General features: G+C 48.3%; 3 protein-coding genes; 2 read left to right on the forward strand and 1 right to left on the reverse strand.

Annotated features, from left to right (window-relative positions):
* Window positions 1-7982: 7982 nt before the first annotated feature.
* On the forward strand, window positions 7983-10036 carry GSTUM_00008220001 (uncharacterized protein). XM_002839914.2 has 5 exons: window positions 7983-8254; window positions 8314-8458; window positions 8521-8592; window positions 8651-9078; window positions 9199-10036. The coding sequence occupies exons 1-5, from the start codon at window positions 8040-8042 to the stop codon at window positions 9863-9865; spliced, it is 1527 nt and encodes a 508-aa protein (XP_002839960.1). The 5' UTR covers window positions 7983-8039; the 3' UTR covers window positions 9866-10036.
* A 725-nt stretch (window positions 10037-10761) lies between these two features.
* Window positions 10762-12212, reverse strand: GSTUM_00008221001 (uncharacterized protein). XM_002839915.2 has 2 exons: window positions 11309-12212; window positions 10762-11251 (listed from the first exon to the last, which is right to left on the reverse strand). The coding sequence occupies exons 1-2, from the start codon at window positions 11989-11991 to the stop codon at window positions 10888-10890; spliced, it is 1047 nt and encodes a 348-aa protein (XP_002839961.1). The 5' UTR covers window positions 11992-12212; the 3' UTR covers window positions 10762-10887.
* A 2889-nt stretch (window positions 12213-15101) lies between these two features.
* GSTUM_00008222001 (uncharacterized protein) lies at window positions 15102-17019 on the forward strand. XM_002839916.2 has 2 exons: window positions 15102-16322; window positions 16378-17019. Exons 1-2 carry the CDS (start codon window positions 15654-15656, stop codon window positions 16858-16860), a joined length of 1152 nt encoding a protein of 383 aa, XP_002839962.1. The 5' UTR covers window positions 15102-15653; the 3' UTR covers window positions 16861-17019.
* The last annotated feature ends 1553 nt before the right edge of the window (window positions 17020-18572 follow it).

Raw genomic sequence — 18572 nt, forward strand, 5'->3', positions numbered from 1 at the left:
ATTTGTTTGGGAGCAGTCGCAGAAAGTGTTCTGATCAGAGCACTCCACAAACTAAGGAATCCACAAGTGGCAAGAGCGGCGACAGCAATTGCATTCCTGCCACTTCCATGGCTGTACTTGCAGGCCAGGCTACTACCAAGCAGCCTAACCTCCACAACCAACAGAATTCCAGTCAAGACAACAGTGCCTCTGACAACGCTCCCGTCACCGCTTCTGCTGCTAGCGCTCCTGGCGTTGACATTGCCACCGGCGGCGGGGGCACAACAACCGCTAACGATGCCCCGAAACCTGGAACCGAAAATACCCCCGAACAAGAAGTTTTGGAGAAGCTCAGGTTCAAAAGGGCAGCGGCTAAGAAAAGGAGGATGGAGAGGAGGAGGGCAGAGAAGAAGGCTGGTGCCAACGCAGTGGCGGGCGCAATTGGGAGAGGCGGAGCTGAGGGTCCAGGCCGTGCCGATGATTGCTCTAAATTAGTCTCGTGAATGATAGCCGAGGTGAGAGGGAGGGGGTGAGAAGGAAGCGGGGAGATTGTATTTTCTTTTCTCTCGTTTTTCCCCGTTCTGGGAGGTTAGTGTGGGTTTATGGCTGACTGGAATTGGACCAAACGGAACTCATTAAATGGCTAGACGGATACATTGGATGGCGTAGATTTACAGAGTACGGCAGGCTTGTGACCTCTTGTTTTTTTTGTTTTTGATTTTCTTGGGCTTTCTTTCACTTTACTCTACTTTACTGTAACCTGCCCATCCACCTACTTAGCTAGATTCCAAAGCTTTCGTTTTGGTTTTGGTTTTCCTTTCCTTCCCTTTCTCTTAAAAAATTCTTTTTACTCCGAGTCTTGCTGGAACAGTAAAGTGGGTCCGGCGTTCGATAGAATAGAATTACATCTGTATAGATGTCGGTCCCCCGGCACCGGTTTTTAAATATCATAATGTCAGATGTCATAGCGCAGGAAGTAGTAAAAAGTTAGTACCTTAGTGCTGAGTATTTCTTTTCTCCCTCTCTTGTGGCGAGTGCAAGAGTAGGCCCCGCGTCTATGGCACGAGATGACTAACGGGTGACCTAAATTGTAGTGGTATACATTCTACTAGTAGCCGTCGGCCCAAGGTAGCTACTCAGCTAGCTTGAAATGAGTGCTACATAATAATATTATCATGTTGTTTTCCCGCACACGCGAGAGGGTACTCGTAGACTACACCTGTCTGTATAAGATTTCTAGTTGATGGATGCAAGATGTGGACAAGTCGGGCTGGAATAGCCTCAGGAGTGCAAATTAAGGGAATATTTTTTCCATCCACGATACCGTCAACTATCCCTATCCCAAACTCACAGATGTGAGGCGTGTGATGGGTAAAGATGGTCAGATAGCTAGATTCATTGTCGAAGAAATATACCCGGAGCTTTGCCGTTTCCGGTAATCCTGCTAAATTCAATTAGATACTACCGTATAGTCTGTATGAACCGTGATAGGCCCTTCGAGTTGAAAAGCTCGGTCACATTTCCTGTCCTGCCTTTAAATATTATCTATTTTGTGTTTTGCTTTCCGCGAGATATTATGATATTAGTACCACCCACTCGAGAGGTATAGTAGGTTGCTCTGCGGGTATGATGTTGAACTGTACCTTCGCCGTATCACTTTAGAAGTGTTCACCGTCTATCGTACTGTCCGGATTTGATCGTGCCGTTTCGTGGAAGTAATGTGATTTCAATATTTGTGATACTGACTAGTTCGCTACCTTAGATTACTGAATTTATATTTATCAAAGAATCTGATGACGATCAATACTATAAAAATTGGAGAAAAAGGAATGGGAAAACTATGATGGGAAAAGCAGGGTCCAAGGGAGAGAAAAAAGTTTTTATTGGTTTTAATGAGTAATAGGTGAAAGCTGGCCAAAAGAAACCCAACCAATCCGGAAATAAACAAAATCCCATATTCAACGTTGCTATTGCGGTTTGTGCCCCGTGGATGGTATATATACAGGATTTGCGGAATGAAAGGGTCCAAGACCAGTTTCTCCTTTAGAGTTTGAGCTACATCACATGTTGCCATCGCAAAGAGTAGCTTCTAAGATTTCTGTATATTCCATTTTTAGAAAATTAGCTTTTTCTTACAAACTCCATGGATTGAAAAAAATTGGGGAGTAGAGTGAGGCCTTACCAGAGGCAGCAGGACCGCCAGGCTTTCCCCACTGCTTGACCCTAAAGCGCCTATTAGCTGCGTAGAAGATCTCCTCGTACTCAGCGAAGGTCCTCTCCCTGGCATTCAGGAGAGCGGACATGTTCCAATTCTGTGGCAAATTAGTATTTCCTACTATACTGGTGACTCATGGGAAGAGAAGGAGAGAATCATAATACCAAAATAGAAACGTATCTGTGAAGAGGATTCGGCAAATCTCCAGGAACAGGAAAGATACTCTCGGCGACTAGAATGCGTGCACCAGGTTTCATCGCCGGAACGACACACTTCAAGACCCTCACACAATCTTCGTCGTTTAAGAAGTGTAGGACCATGCGCATGAAGTAGACATCCGCAACAACAGGCTGAGTTTCAAAAAAGTTATGCACATGGAAGGAGCACCTAGGTTTGATGCTATCAGGACAGACTTCCTTGGCCTCGGCAATTGCCTGCTCTACGTCCTGAATCATGATTTTCAATCCCGGAGCTTCTTCAGCAAGCTGGTATGCAATATACCCATTTCCTACAACTTGCCAAATTAATAATTGTTGCGGAATTCATTTGAAGCTGAGGTATGTCTTGCCTCCACCAAGGTCAACCAACAACGAGTCACCTAGAGATCTCCAGGGGTAAACAGTGCGAAGTCTAGCATATGAAGGAGCACCAAATGGTTTCATGCATGCATTGAACCGCCCAGACATTTCAGGCTTTTCATGAATCCATTCCCAGAACGGCTTATCCGTAGAAAGGGCAAGATTAAATGCCGTCTCATTTGATTTGGTCGAGGAACCATGCTTTCTCATAGATTCACCATACTTTTCGGATGTAATATAAACAACCTCCATACTTTTTTTAAGTTAGTATACCCTTTCTATTAATTGGGTAGAAGTACTCGTCTTACCCGTAAGTGATAAAATCATCCACACCTTTATCGGTCAAGTGAATAGAAACAGAATTATGAGCAACTATGGCAACGGTCAGTTCTTCTCTGATCTTGGTAGTTGGATTCAAAATTATCAGATTTCAACTTACAAACATTAGGCTTGACCTCAGAAAACACATAGGAATTTGCTAGTACTTTCATGGCAGTCACTAAGACAGTTAGCCAAAAATAAATAAAAATATTTGAAATCATATCTTTAATTTTAGATACTTACTAAGTCTGTGTTCATCTGCACCAGATTTCTCTGCAAGCTCAGAGATATGCATTGGAGTACCAGCAGTGCTTAAAATATGCGCAATTTTCCAGTCCACAACAACCCTATAAGCAGTTGAATCGATAAACTAAAATCAAGTCAGATATTAAATATATGAAGAGGAGAATTAGTCCATTGCATGTCCATACAGAAAGAAAATGATCACGAAGATAAGCAAGTGGGTTAGTCGCAAGGACAGTCAGAGCCTTAGACGCTACCAAAAGAGACTCCTTCGCATTTTCAATCTCTGGGTCTTCCGGAAGTCCAGGAGAAGTAGGACTAAAAGTAGGATCGTTAAGAGACTTTGAGCGAAGGTATTGGCTAATAGAGGAAGCAGCTGCCGAGACTTGCTCTGCAAGATCCAATAGAGAGGTAGCAGTATTCATATGTGGTGAACCTGAAACCGATTCCGTAGTCATAGTGGAAGAAAGGTGGTAGGTGGTGAATTAAGGTGTTAATATGATTGTGTGAATTGAAGTGGAGAGTTTGGGGGTGAAGATGCTGTGGGGGAGGAGGTATGTAAGGAAGCTTAAATAGAGGATACGGTTGGAGAGTGGATGAGTTTGTGGGTGTGTAAAGGGGAATTTAATGAGGGCATCACTGAACCTTTTAGGACAAGGGCAGGAACACGGCAAAATAGCAAGTTATCATATCAGAATAATATTATGTTTCTTACCATAAGGGGATCATAAAGCCAATTCAAAAAAGTCATTTTTATATTCCATGATAAAGCCATGCATATTACTATAATATGTAAAGAAAAAATATTGAAAACGGTACCGAATTTCTCACAACTGTTTTTCTTTCTTCCACTCAACAATGTGGGGTAGCTGGAGCCTATCCTGCAAACTTGTAAGGTATCATAATAGTGGCCTAACGGTTTTTCTAAAAAAGTGGTCAAGACAAGATAATAGCTTAGAAATTGGTAAATTTCTAAGGATAATATAAGCGTGGATGCCTCTGCAGTCTGCATCTCCACTCTGCATCAAGTAATTACTATCCGTGGGTTGGCATATAGCTAATCTATGAGAAATCCCCTAAAATCAACCTTAATACTAGGTATGTACGAACAGTACCGCCAAGTTTATCATAAAAAGGAATCCACGGCTCACCGCCGCTCAGTTTAGGATAACTGATCCAGTTCTCGGTGATATAAAGTACCGATATTGTACTGGTACGTTATTACTGATGGGAAATAATAAATGCTAGTGGACCCTTGATTCCAGACAATTTCTTGTACGAGGGTACAGTACATTCTACAAATGTGTGAAGAACCTGCAATGCCTCTATCCCTTGCACCCCATACCACGTAACACAGACACAACCAAATATTCACCAAATCTCATGGAGTATCCTCAAATTCCAGCGCTTAGGTCCTGCCAATACCATTGCCATCCCAACCGCAATTAGCCATACAACTGGGTATACAACATTTTGGAGGTATCATACCTCCACCACAATCCCAATTTTTATGCCACCAGCTACTCGAGAACTGGAACACACTGCAATCCCTCGTGGCAAGAAAATTCGATTTTTTTTTCTTTTTTCCAAATGGTCTGGCTAAGGGATGGTAGGACTGTTGCTAGGTATCATGACATCTCACACTACAGATAGGACTATTCGAGCACTGAAGATAGTTGCTGCACAATCACGGTTTTATGCTCTAACTTACCGGCATAGCGGCGCAGTGCAGTATGTAGTCAAGCTAGTTTCCCTAACTTTCTCCTCATATCCCATCTTCCTCCGTCTGCGGTCTTCTTTTCCCAAGGACCCTATCTAGGAGCGAAGAAAATGTTTCAGCAATCAAACCCAGTGAGGCTAGGTAATACGGGTAGATTTTCATCGTGTCGAAAAAAATTAAGTCTCGGTTTCCCAAGTGATCCCAAGCGACCAGTCCGGGCCATAGTCCGGACCACGGGTCGGCAGTCCGGTCAGTCCGGTCGAAATTCTCAGTGGCCGCCAAAGCCCGGCGGCACCCAGGCAACCGCCAGGTCGAGTCTTAGCGCAACACAGGTCAAAGCCGCCAGATGCCCAGGTAATCTAAAGATATCTGTTGTTGGCAGGCTTTCCATTTTAAATCACTCGGAATAGGATAATAGTAGCAACATGCACCCGGCGCTATAACTCGCTCAATCCAAATCTATGTCATCCACCCATAAACAACCATGATACCTCAATATACTGTCCAACCTCAAGATACTCTATATCATTCTTCACACAACTCTCTAACTAGCTTGGGTGAATATGTATTAACCGAGTGACTCGTAAAAAAAATTAATCCTGTTGAATATTAAAATATTTATTAGTAATGAAAAAACAAGCAATCCCTTGAAACATCGGCCTCCAGGTGACCCAGGCCGGGCCCGGCTTTGGTTTGCAAAAGCCGCTTTCCCACAGTCCGGCCGTACTCAAAGCCGGACCGACTGGCCGCTTGGGATCACCGGGTTTCGCTGTCGTTTGGCCGTTCGGCAGTCTCCGTTTCCGTTTGTTGACCAACCTATTTCCCTACCTGGAGGAGCAGCGACAACTTGATCGACATCAGATCTCGTGGTTGCCATTTCCCTCCCCTGCTGCCTGTACTGTACTGTACTGCGTGCCGCAAAGGATGGCGCACGTTGAAGGGGACTCGGCAGTCTCCCCTTATTACCCGCCAGGCAAGATCCCATAATATAATAAATCTGTAAGCCCCCAGAAAATAGTCACCCAGAAGGAGATAATAAAGAGTCTGTCATAGCCGTTCTAATTGTAATATACCATCGAGTGACTGTTGATGATTTCTTTGACATCCCCATTCTCAAGCTCCCCGATCAAATCTCTTTCCCCCAGCATCCACCGGAGCAGTGATCGGATCAGAGAATGCACCGCTACGGCATGCTCGAACGAAATACCGGCAGACAACTCTGCACAATAACCTACTGCTCTCCCATTATCCGTCGGTTTCATTAGCACTCATCCCCTGTCTGGATGTGTTCAGCCGATTCTAATCAAGATAAGGCTTCCTTCAGGTCGGGAATGCATCAAGCTTCTTTCCCCATTGGATCTTCCAAATACTAGAACTGACAGTAGTCGAACCTGGTCAGAAGAGGAGGAATTGGGTGAAGAAAAAATCCAAAGTCGAGCAGTAAAGTTAGTACTCACACAAAATATGAAGCTAATATCGGTATTACAACTACTACCTCTCCCATGCCCTTGAATTTGTGCGCGCGGATACTAGTAGAAGGACCGCGATCGCGAGTTTCTAGTATGAGTGTTTGCCGGTCGGAAGAAAAGTAGGGGGCTGGGGAGGAGGAAAGAAGGGGAAACCAAATTAGGCAAAAATCCTTAATCAAGACTGGATGCTCGGATGCATGAGGCTCAGGTGGTATTGCCGCGCGGTATGATAGCTACGGTAACAGCAACCTGGAGAGAATTCCTAGAACTTCGCCCTACAAGGGAAGAATAGATCCTAATAGTATTATTATAGTGACAAAGTGAGGTTCTGCAAAACTCTGGTGGGAATATAAGAGGACGAACCTCAGACTCTTGTTGTGATTTACTCTTGGACTTCCGAGATACTCGAACCCAACATTCTCTTATAATTCTTCGCAACTACACCGGTACTCTGGATTTTTGTGAACGGGAGGCACGGAGATTTCTCCCCATACAAGATAATCTCCTCCCCATTTATGGGATCTTCCATTTACTCCCCTTCTGTCCCCTCCTTCCCCCTGACAGAAGTGATATAACACTATTACCCCACTAAACCCCTCAAAGTTCAAGGAACCAGACAGCCGACTACCGCACCCGCACCACACCTACCCATGGAAATACCTCTCCCGAGATATTAGGGGGACTTACGACTTCACCAACCCTCTTCTACTGCGCGACGGGGGGCGGGGGCGCAGTCATTGAAATTTGTGATGGCTGAGGTTTGGCTCAGCAGTTCCGACTGCGTGTCTCTCGTATTGGGCGACTACCGCAGTCCCCTAACACCCTCATTCTCCGGAGGGTCTCCAGGCTGTGGGTAACATAAGATAGGCCGCCAGGTTACATTGTCCTGTTTAATTCAAGGATGAGCAAAGCCACACTCTTCAAAGCACGACTCAGGTACAAAGTACGGTACGGTACGATGAGTAATATTTCACTCGTCTCGAATACCGTACTTGCACCGCCCCTGGAGGAGAATGCGAACTACCGTACCGGTACGGTACCCCAATGCGGTTGTATCCTGTACCGTAGCCATCGTCTGTTACCGGTATTATATAATTTTAGCAATTACCAGTGCTCGAGTACCGGTATTTATCCTATTGCTGCCAGCAGTCAACACTTCAAACAAATCGGTAACCCTCGTTTCACATTACAGTGGGGAATTTGAACTAATATGCCTAATCCGTAGTAAGGAGGGGAACTCTCGAAATAAGCTCCACAAAATTGGCCACAGGTAATCTATTGGCCAATCCTGGACAATCTGACACAGTTGATCACCGCCCAATAACCCCACAACTCGTTCTTGGCGCTAAATAGCTCCCTTGTCACAAGCTCTCAACCAACCACCTGACGGAAGCGGACAATTACTGGAATATAAGTATGCGGCCGAACCTCACAATTTGGTTCCAAAGTTAAGGGTCGCCGCTCTCAATATTCATTACCCAAAAAAAATCCCCAGGGATTGAATTTATTGTGCCATGCATATTTCACGGACTTTATTGACCGCGCTTCTCATAGCGGCGACAACATTGGGAGCTCCAAATATCCCCCTTGAAGCAAGGAAACGACAGGCCACCAATGCGCGCACCGACGCTGTCAAGGAGGCCTTCTTGCACTCTTGGAACGGGTATACCAAGTTTGCATTTGGATTTGACGAGCTTTCGCCAGTTTCCAACAAGGGCACAAATTCTCGGTTTGCCGCCAGTATTTCCCCGCGCACATGATATCCCGCAGCGCTGACGAGTGATGCAGTAATGGATGGGGAGCCTCTATCGTCGATGCGATGAGCACAGCGGTCTTAATGGAGCTAGATGATGTTGTTCTGAAACAACTAGAGCATATCAAAACAGTAGATTTTACCAACACCGCCACTACCGTAAGTCTTTTCGAAACCACGGTATGTACGCGCGCGTAAAAACTATAAGATCTTCTTAAGAGGAAACTGCTCACCAAGATCAGATTCGATACCTCGGAGGTCTTCTCTCCGGTTATGACCTTCTTATGGGCCCTTATAAAGACCTTTTGCCTAGCGTAAGATTTTCCCCACAAAGCTACACCCTCACAGGTTGTGATATTAACACGAGTGTAGAACTCGACCACGCTTATCAGCTCTCTTGTCGACCAGGCGGTTATCCTGGCAGACGCCCTCGCCTTCGGCTTTGATACAGCCTCCGGCGTACCAGCCAATAACCTCAACTTCGCGAATAAGTCGTTCACCGACACCACCAACGGTATCGCGACTACCGGTACCCTAGTTCTCGAGTGGACACGTCTAGCAGATATCACCGGCAATCGGAAGTATGCAGAGCTTTCCCAGAAAGCCGAGTCCTACCTTCTGAGGCCGACCCCATCCCTGGGCGAACCGTTCCCGGGATTGCTCGGAACAAATGTGGACATCAAAACCGGGCAATTCATCGACTCGCGCGGAGGATGGGGCGGTGGAACCGATTCTTTTTATGAGTATCTCATTAAAATGTGGGTCTACGATGAAGAGAAATACGGTCTCTACAAGGAAAGGTATGACAATGCCAAACCCTCCCTCCCCGCTAAACCACCCAGTCTCCTCCTCAATGATTATATACAAAACTTTGAAACGGCCGTTGCCTGACCACAAAAATCATGCATCCACCACCACAGATGGATTGCAGCAGCGGACTCCACAATAAAACACCTAACCAGCCATCCGCAACCTCGTCAAGACATCACCTTCGTGGCAGAGTACCAAAACGCGCAAACTTTATCTCTGAACCAGGGCCACCTAACCTGCTTCATCGGCGGGAACTTCATCCTAGGCGGCCAAGTCCTGTCCAGGAAGGAGTACACGGACTACGGCCTTGCCCTAACCTCCGGCTGCCATCACACCTACGACAGCACCCCCTCGTCCATCGGCCCGGAACGCTGGTCCTGGGACCCGCGAAATGTGCCTGCCGCACAGTCCGACTTTTACGCCCGCAACGGCTTCTACACCACCGCCTCCTACTACGACCTCCGCCCCGAGGTCATAGAGTCCTACTACCACGCCTTCGTCGCTACCGGAGACGAGAAGTACAGAGAATGGGCCTGGGATGCGTTCCTGGCAATTAACGCCACCGCGAGGACGGCTTCTGGCTTCACCGCCGTGTCCGACGTCGGCCAGGAGAATGGCGGGTCAAAGTTTGATAATCAGGAGAGCTTCTGGTTCGCTGAGGTGCTCAAGTACCTGTATTTGATCTTCCAAGAGGATGGAAAAGTCGGGTTTGTCAAGGGCGCAGAACAGAAGTGGGTGTTTAATACGGAAGCGCATCCATTCAAGGTACGCAATTGAGGCAGTGGTGAAAGAGGGGGTGGAGGGGAGGGGTCGCACATTTCGCTCTGCCTGCCTGTTCCATTCTTTGCGCGTTTGAAATGCTCGGTTTTTTTTTTTCGTTTTTTTTCGTTTGTTTTTTTCAAAAAGAAAATAGACTTAGAAAGAAAGAAAACAACCCAACTCAAACTATGTCCTCGTACACACCGTCCCCCATAACCCGTACACAACCAACTCGAGCCCTCCCTCCCCCATTCCCCACAAACTCCAATACTCTAACACCCTATTCCCAGGTTTTCACCCCTCCCACGACCTCCCCATCGCCGACCGCCCCGAGCGTCGGAATCCCAGTGCCAACAGACCCCAGCCGTCCGAATGTTGCCTCGTCGCTCTCATCTGGCGCACCGGCCAGCCACTTGCTAGCGTTCCTCGTGGCGTTCTGGGGATTGGCCGTGGCGTTGTAGGAATGTCCCGGGATTGGGCTCTGGAATTTTGGGGTACTTGTACGAGTACAGTATGTGTAGCAAGGGTTTGATTGATCGACCGATCGGCATACATAGGAGGTCCATGGTATCATACTCGGTGTCCCAGGGTCTTATTGTGTTACTTGTAGAGATTATTATGTCCCCTTTTTTGTTTTATCCTTTTTCTCCCTTTTGTTTTCTCCCCTCTGTCTTGTTTTTGAAGGCCTAGATTAGAAGGGGGCGGGGGGTGGTGTAGTGATGATTCACCGATGAATGAGTGAGTACAGTACCGGCACCAGTCCCACTGTTAGTGATATGCTGTCTTACGAGAACGAATGTTAACGCAAGCGAGCTATGATTATCACGAAAGTAAATAAACAAAAAATTTCCCGTCCTGAAATGAATGAATGACGAACAGATGATAGCCTCCGAGCCCCCTCTACTGTATGCACGCAACCTACCGCCCCCAATTCCTGACAAAACTCGCAATCGAGATAAAAAAGCAAACAAAAAACGCCATGTTAAACGCCCATAATCAACCGAAAAACTAATCAAAAACAATCAAAAAGCCACCCCCCATCAATAGCCGAGCACCCCTCTTCTCTCTCTCCCCTCCCAATGCCGACTCGGATTCCTCTCCCGTCGGGCAAGCCCCCTCGGCACAATCGAGCCCACGAGCACACTCTCATGACCAATCGGCTCGTACTCAATCCTGTACAAGCACCCATCTGGGTTCTGCAGTAGGTATTCGCACACGTCTTCGGCGAGGTAGTACCCACGACGTAGGTATGCGCGGGGGATAAAGTTTATGACCCAGTGTGCCGGCGGTGACTGGAAATGGCGGTTCCAGTCTATTAATGACTTTTGTAGATATTTTGAGTTTGGCAGAAGGGGTTTTAGGGATTGGAGGGGTATTAGTGTTGGCCCCGTTGAGGAGGTTTCGCTATGGGAGAAGTTAACCTCGGAATAGAATATATCGGGGGATAAATGGGAGGATTACACTTCATATATGCAGCATCCATTTCTATTATTCTTAATTCGCAGGGTGCGTTCTCTCCTCCGCTCCACTTCTTCAACCGGAAGCGTGCACCCCACGGATATTGAAAAGTGGAAGCCACTGAGAATGCCCTTGACCCGGCAGCGTATCTCGCCCATGTACCCCATGTACCGCCCCGCGCATCCAGCCTTGGCAACGGTGGGTGCTGTGCGGCTGGGGCCAGAAGGGATCACCGGTGCTCCAGAAAAACTGTGCATCGATCTTCCAGCGTTCGTGGAGAAGGTCTGGATGCTCGGAGCAGATGGGGTGACGGCGTATTGGAAGCCCGCGGGGAATTCCTTGATCTTCTGGTAGGAGTCCCGAGTGGAATCCCTTATACTTCGGAGAATTTGGTCCGGTGAGGCCGTCAGGGAGATCTTCCTACCGTGAGTCGAGCGGGAGGCGTGGGTAGTGGTGTTGCTAATGTTGCGGCTGTGCTTGTTGTTTTGGTTCTGGTTGCGGGTGTTACTATAGGGAATCGAGACAGGTACGGATGCGAGTGAGGAGGGTACCCGCATGGATATAGGTGTCGCTGGAGGCGGACGTTGAGGTGGTTGTCGGAGTGGTGGTGGGGTCGAGATCATTGGAGGTGGTGATGGAGGAATGATTTGCGTGCCCGGGTGAACGTCGGGGATTTCCCGTGTCATTACGATCTTTACCGTATTGCGGGTCGTTCGTTCCCTCTTTGTAATCGTGGGGAACCCCAATTTCCCGAAATTGTAGAAAGAGTGTGCGCTTTGAAGAAGAAGAAAAAAAGGTTATGTGGTAAGATGTTACCAGTATTAAAGAATGTGGAGAAGCGAATGGGTCATTCGGTCATTGTCATGAGCACTAATAGCAGAGGATAAACGAAACCCATCAAGGAGACCCACAAGCAAGCAAAGCGAGCAGGTGAGAAAGGAACGTGGCCTGGGGAGGGGGGGAATGGCCCCAGGTATATCATATTCCCCAGGTCACCCTCCTACCGTACTCGTATCATACGAGTGCTCCTCCTCCGTCGTTAGTGGGTGTCCCAGACAACACCCCTACAAGCACAGGGGGGGATGAGTGAGGAGAGAAAGAGGGAAAGGATAACAGTGCAGAAAGCAGGAACCCTTACTTTTTGGCGCTAACCACTCTGTCCCCAGAGAGCAATTTTACCGAGAATGCCCTAGCCCCCCCTCATCACCTTTCCATATTCTTCCCCCCCGACCCCCGTGCCATGCGCCATTAAGACGTGCGCAAAAGGTTAAAAGGGCTTAGAAAAAGGACCTTTTTGTTTTTCTGCGGAGTAGCCGGAAGAGTGGAATTCCCGCTTTTGCTGCTTGGACCCTCACTCTAGTACGGTACTCGAGTACAGTACAGTAGTTTCTTTTTCGTGATGATGGTGTGTGTGGGAGTGATCCTGATTCTAATCCTAGTCTAGCTGATACAGGTACCGGTAGATTGTTGGGGTTATTGTGAACGGTCTGCAGGACAAAACGATATGTATGGGAAGCGAGAGAGGGGGAACGAGAGATACTGTACCGATAGGTTAATGCAGGTGCAGGAGAAGTGGCCGATTCCGTGGGACTGTGATGGCGGAAAGGGAATTGAGTTTTGAAAGCAGAACTATCGGAATGGAGCCCTGAGTGCAGTGCGGTGTCGTGGAAAGGGGAAAGGGGGAGGAGGATGAAGAGCAGAAAGTGGATGGATGCCCCATCCCATCTACTCGTAAGCGTTAACGAACCAACCAACAGGTACCCGAGTACAGTACTGTGCAGTGCGGTACTTTACTCCCACGCCCGAGTTGAAGGTGGACCGCTTCTGTAAGATGGCAACTCCCATACGTACGAGTATCATACAAAATGCCCAACTTCAACCCGGGCGCCGGGCCGCGCGTGTATCTTACTGCACAGTACTGTACGATACAGCACAAGTAAGACGTTCCAAAATCGAACCGCCACCCTCACATTCGTCCGAACCCCAAATAGAGAGAGGCTCAGTGACGCAGATCTCATCGAAATCTAAATTCCCTCGTTTGATCACCTCATTTCCCCCGTTCGATGCCGAGAAATGGTAGCAATCGTTCGTATCAAATGAGTACGAGTGCGGAGCAATAACTTAGCACGAGAAAAACGCTGAAATAATGACAAACATGACCAGATTTGGTACCGATATGTCAATTTACATCAGTTGCACAAACTCGATCCCGGTATCCAAATTCCTACGCCGCGAGCCTGCATCGAACAGAAATTCCGGGGCACGACACATGCACTCACAGTGAAAGAGTACCGGTACGATATCTCACTCCTTCCGCTTCGGGCAGACAAGTATCAGATCAACCACCGGATATGGATAATGCATCCTTCGCACCCGGGTCGCGGTTGGGATAAAGAAGCGTACCGTACCACTCAACTCCCTCCAGTTCCCTATCGAGCGAATACTGCTACCGTGATGTTATCGCATGATAAGCTTCCAAAGGTTGCGAAAGGGGGCCAGAACACGCCGCCTCGGAACTTGATTAGGCAATCCGCTCACAGCATGGGCAGCCGTGCTGAAATTTTCGCTCCGAGGAGCCAGATATACCATGGGTTCTCGAGTTCAGTGGCTGTATCATATCACACCGCACCAGTAAGCAGAGAGAGCTTTGGAAGGAAGGGGAAAAGGATGGCAAGCCTTTGCCCAGTGAGTTAATTTACCCCACAACCTCTCTACTCGAGTAGGAAATCTACTCGAGCATGTACCTGTACTCGAGTACCGTACTGTACGAGCACTGCACAATAGTACGATCTGCTCGTTTAAGCGCCAGATAGATTGATTACTGTTGCACCACGGTCAACGGTTGTTCTGGAAGGCGTGTGGAAGGATGAAGTCATCATCTGCCGCCCTTTTTTTACCTTCGAATGGTATCATACTGTAGAGTACCGGTGCCGTTGCTCGTGGACTGCGGGTCGCAAGCCGCATGTTATGCTATTCGAGCCGTCACCGGCTGTCACTCGGGTTTGAACTTTTCGGGTGGATCAGGAGAGAGGAGGGTCAAAGCAAAACCAACAGACCAGCAAAGCAAAATAAAGCAAGACAAAACAAAACAGAACAAGATGGTTCAATAGGGGTATAAGGTTCTTCGGCCATTGACGTGATAAGGGGCGATATGGACGGCGCGTTTGGGGACCTAGGACTCCTCTCCTATCATACATTTTCTACGAGTTCGCCGGCTTCAACTCCTGGAGAGCTCGTTAGTGCGTATGTACAATACTCTACAACCTCTCGCTGGGGGAAATGGCTACGGGTATCATCATAATTGAGCGCCTTTCTCCGGACCTCTCGCCTGCTGATTTCTCGCTCCCAATGTGGAAATGCGGTAAGGACGTTGCAGTGGAAGGGGACCGTGGTGCACTACCGGTGGATTGCGGACCATCTTAGCCGTGCAGCCCGAGAACTGTTACCTGGGTGGTTGGGCTGCGTGGTAATCTGCTACTGCGGGTACCGGTACGAGTACAGTACTCGACTACAGTACTTGTAGTCTTGCGGTACCGGTGCTAGTACGAGTACGGGTACTGTACAGTACTCGAGTGTGGGATGCGCACGTGAACCAACAGTAGCAGCAAGGAGCTTCCCCTTCCGTTTGTCTTACAAGTATTAAAGAGTTACACGTACTGTGCAGGTACCGGTGTATCGTGACCATGCATCTGTGCTATCTTTGCGCTGCTCGGGCATTGTACCGGTACTGTACTCGAGTACCCTGAAAAAAAGGGAAGGAAGAATGGTTGTAAATTGTCTTGTTCCTCCCTGGTAGAGCTACCATGGCCCCTGATGTTTCTCCGATACTGCAATCGATAAGGAGGTGTTTTACCATTCCAACCAAGGCAAGGGAGTACCAATACTGTACTCGTACTCGTACTGTGCTTTTGGCATCCCTCCTCACTTCTAATTATCAGCTGGAATGTCACCACCATTCTTCAGACCCCTTCACATCAATGGCGACCCAGTACAGTACTCTCTACATTCTCGCGATACCCACTAGAATGCCCGAACAAAAGCCACCGCAAAACAAAAAACAATCCAAACTATGGCCAAAACAACCGCCATACAAAAAGCCCCCACCATATCCCCCTCCCGGGGACCCTATCAACTCGAATCACGACACTCATTTACGACAACGACTCTGGTAAGCCCCCCTCCCACACTCATTTCACCCGATAGGAGCAGCGCGAAAGAAGATAGAATAGAGTAAAGTAAAATGGGACTCCTGTGCCATTTCATCCTTTCCCTTCTATTATTCTTCTTCTCCCCCATCTGTAGGGTCAAAGCTTGCGACAATGGCGGGCCAACAACCACAACCTACACCATGATAACCCCATCCCCGAACGCCGTCGCCTACCCCGTCACCCGCCAATTCCAAGAAGTGCACACATACGTCCCCGGGTGCGCCGTTTGCAACCTGGACAATTCCGACTGCACAACTGTGTACGCGACGCGGACGTACAATTGGTGTTCGGCGGTGGTGCCCTGTTACGGATGTGCCTGTACAATCACGGATTGCGCACAGTGGGTCACTTTCTCGCATGCTAATACCTACGCTCTGCGCACGGCGGCGTGTGGAAGTGGTGGTGGTGCACTTTGCAGTAACCATGGAAGGCCAACGGAGGCCGCTGCGACAACGTCGTCGGCGGCGGCCTGTTATGTCGAGGCTATCGTTACCAAGTATGCCATTTCCTACGTCGATTATAGCGAGGGAAGGTACTCTCGTGTTCGCGTTGAACGCTGTCTCGAGCACGGTGACGCGGAGTGCGAGGTTTGGTACGAGAGATGGGCGGAGCAAGTCTATGAGGAAGAAGAAGTGATAGTCATGGTGCCCGTCACTGTCAATACCTACTGTCCCGAACCGACCACCATTACCTATGCTGGGAGCACGGTCACCGTTCTGGAGGCCCCAACGACAGTGGTGTTCGTTACGGAGAGTAGGGTTATTAGTACTGTTACGGTTACGAGGTTGAGTACCACCACCGGTACTACTGTCAGTATTCTCATCCTGGGTGTGAATGATCGATTGGCACTAATGGGGCGTGGAGACCGCATATTCCACACCCGGATACTCCTCCCGATCCTCCCGATCCTCCCAATCTTCCTACGGGACCTCAACAACAAGACACTTCTCCTCCATGCCCCAATACCCCGCCGAAACACCATACCCCCGTCCCTCCCCCACAAGCTACTACTCAACTACGCCAACCCCGCACTACTCACCCTCACCCTCTCCCCAACACCCCAAATACCCATCCGAGGGATATGAGGAGGAGGAGGAGGAGGAAGACGGAGGCCCAGAATACCACGACTATGGCCGCTTCAAAAATAACGAAGGCCTGCACGAGTGGGGCAGGTTCTACGACTCCGAACTACGAAAGCGCCAGTTGTGGGGAGAGTACAGGGACAACGAGGAAGCGCATAGTTACGGGCGATACGAGGCGTATGGGAAGCAGCAGGAGCAGAAAGTGCATTTGGATGGAGTCGGTGGACATAAATCCAATGATAAGGCCGTGGATTCCTTTGAGTAAGAGATGATTTGTGACGAGGGGGCGAGTGGAGAGAAATTGACTCGCTTCTTTTCGGGAGGGGGATATTTCTTTCTTTCTTTCTTCCTCTCCTTCTTGTACTTTAGGCAGTTAGGGATTTATGCGGGATTAATTATGAATGGAATGGTTTCCTTTTTCGAGGTTGCGAAATTCCCCTCCTCATCAGTTGAGCGTTCTAGCAACAGCACCGCTACGGTAATGCCTAGTCTTTTTCCTATAGATTTCTCTCGTCGTTTTCGCACTCATTCACATTCACTTCTAAACTGCTCGATAGTCTACCGGATAATTTTCTTCCTCCCAACGGTTACCCCCCCTCTACGTATGTAAGCAATGATATTATCATGATAGGGAGAAGCAACATTAGTTCTCTCGCTTCCTCACCCTCTCCACAATTCGGAAGAGGTTACCGGGAGAGTGAGAATCGGTGATTTAGATAGTCCAGGATCTAAATCATCACCAGCTAAGTACCGAAAACGTGGGGAAAAAGAGACCCCACGACCAAAGAGATCAAATCAAATTTGTTACCATATATCATACTCCCCCCTCATGCATCAACAACGGAGCATACCCGGAAGGCGGAAGGAATACCATGCCTCCAACGCCACTGCAATGCTGGATGGGGGAGGCTTCCTAAGAAGAGATCTCAGCACCACACAGACGTGCGCTGTCGTTATTGGTCGGACAGTGGATACCTATCGTGCCCGTGGGGATCGTCAGTTCGGCAAACCGACGCGCTGAATTAGAATTGTGGATTTTTGCGAGGAGCTACAGTATGATGTATATCTATCTATACATCTTGAATCTTGGATTTGGAAAAAGAAAAAAAACGAAAAAGTTAAGAATTGGGTATGTTGCTGTGTACTGTACTGTACTCGAGTATTTACTCCAGCCTCTGGTGGGTGGCACAGGAGATATTGCGCCACATCTCCCAGTAGAGTATGATAATAATAATTATTATCATAAAAGAAAATTCCACTACCACACCCGACCACAAGTACAATACTCCGGAGAAGGGAAGGAAGTAATTTTTCTTCTTCTTCTATTGCAGGCACTACTACATATCATGACGGATCCCTTCTTTCTTTCTTTCTTCTTTTTTTCCCTTTCTTTCCCTTTTCCCATATCCTTTCCGCCCATCTGTCCGTCTCCACAGTTACCGGCTATCCGAGTGATATAACGTGATTGCTCCGATCTCGGAGGGTTTCGGGGGGGGATGTGTGTGTGTGCATCGACCTGCCCGGCCGTTACTGTACTGTACTGTACGAGTAGTGGAGCGACTTTCTGTCTTCGCTAATGCTTATGGCAGCTTGGGGGCTGGGCACACATATATCCCTGCCCGAATGGACGTCTCCAGCCCGGTAAATCGGGATTAAACAGTTTGCGATGCGGGATTATCTGGACGGAGCAGAGGTGAGGCCGGAAGGAAAGTGCGGCGCGGGGGGCGGAGGTCTTGGTGGTGTCTACCGCACGCTTCCGCAAACTTCTATGGCCTTTTATGGAAAAAAGAATCCCGAGCATCGGGATGAGTTTGATGGCTGAGTTGCATGGTAAAAAAAAAAAAAAAAAGCCTGCCATCATACATCCACGGCATGAATGGAATGCTGAACTCCCAACCTTTTCCCGTTGGCGCTATTTACCGCCGGCTCTTTAGTAGTTGTATAATCGCAGATTACCGGTAGGGGCATAGTTGGTAA

Source organism: Tuber melanosporum (assembly GCF_000151645.1).
Source record: "Tuber melanosporum whole genome shotgun sequence assembly, scaffold_43, strain Mel28".
NCBI classification, from domain to species: Eukaryota; Fungi; Ascomycota; class Pezizomycetes; order Pezizales; family Tuberaceae; genus Tuber; species Tuber melanosporum.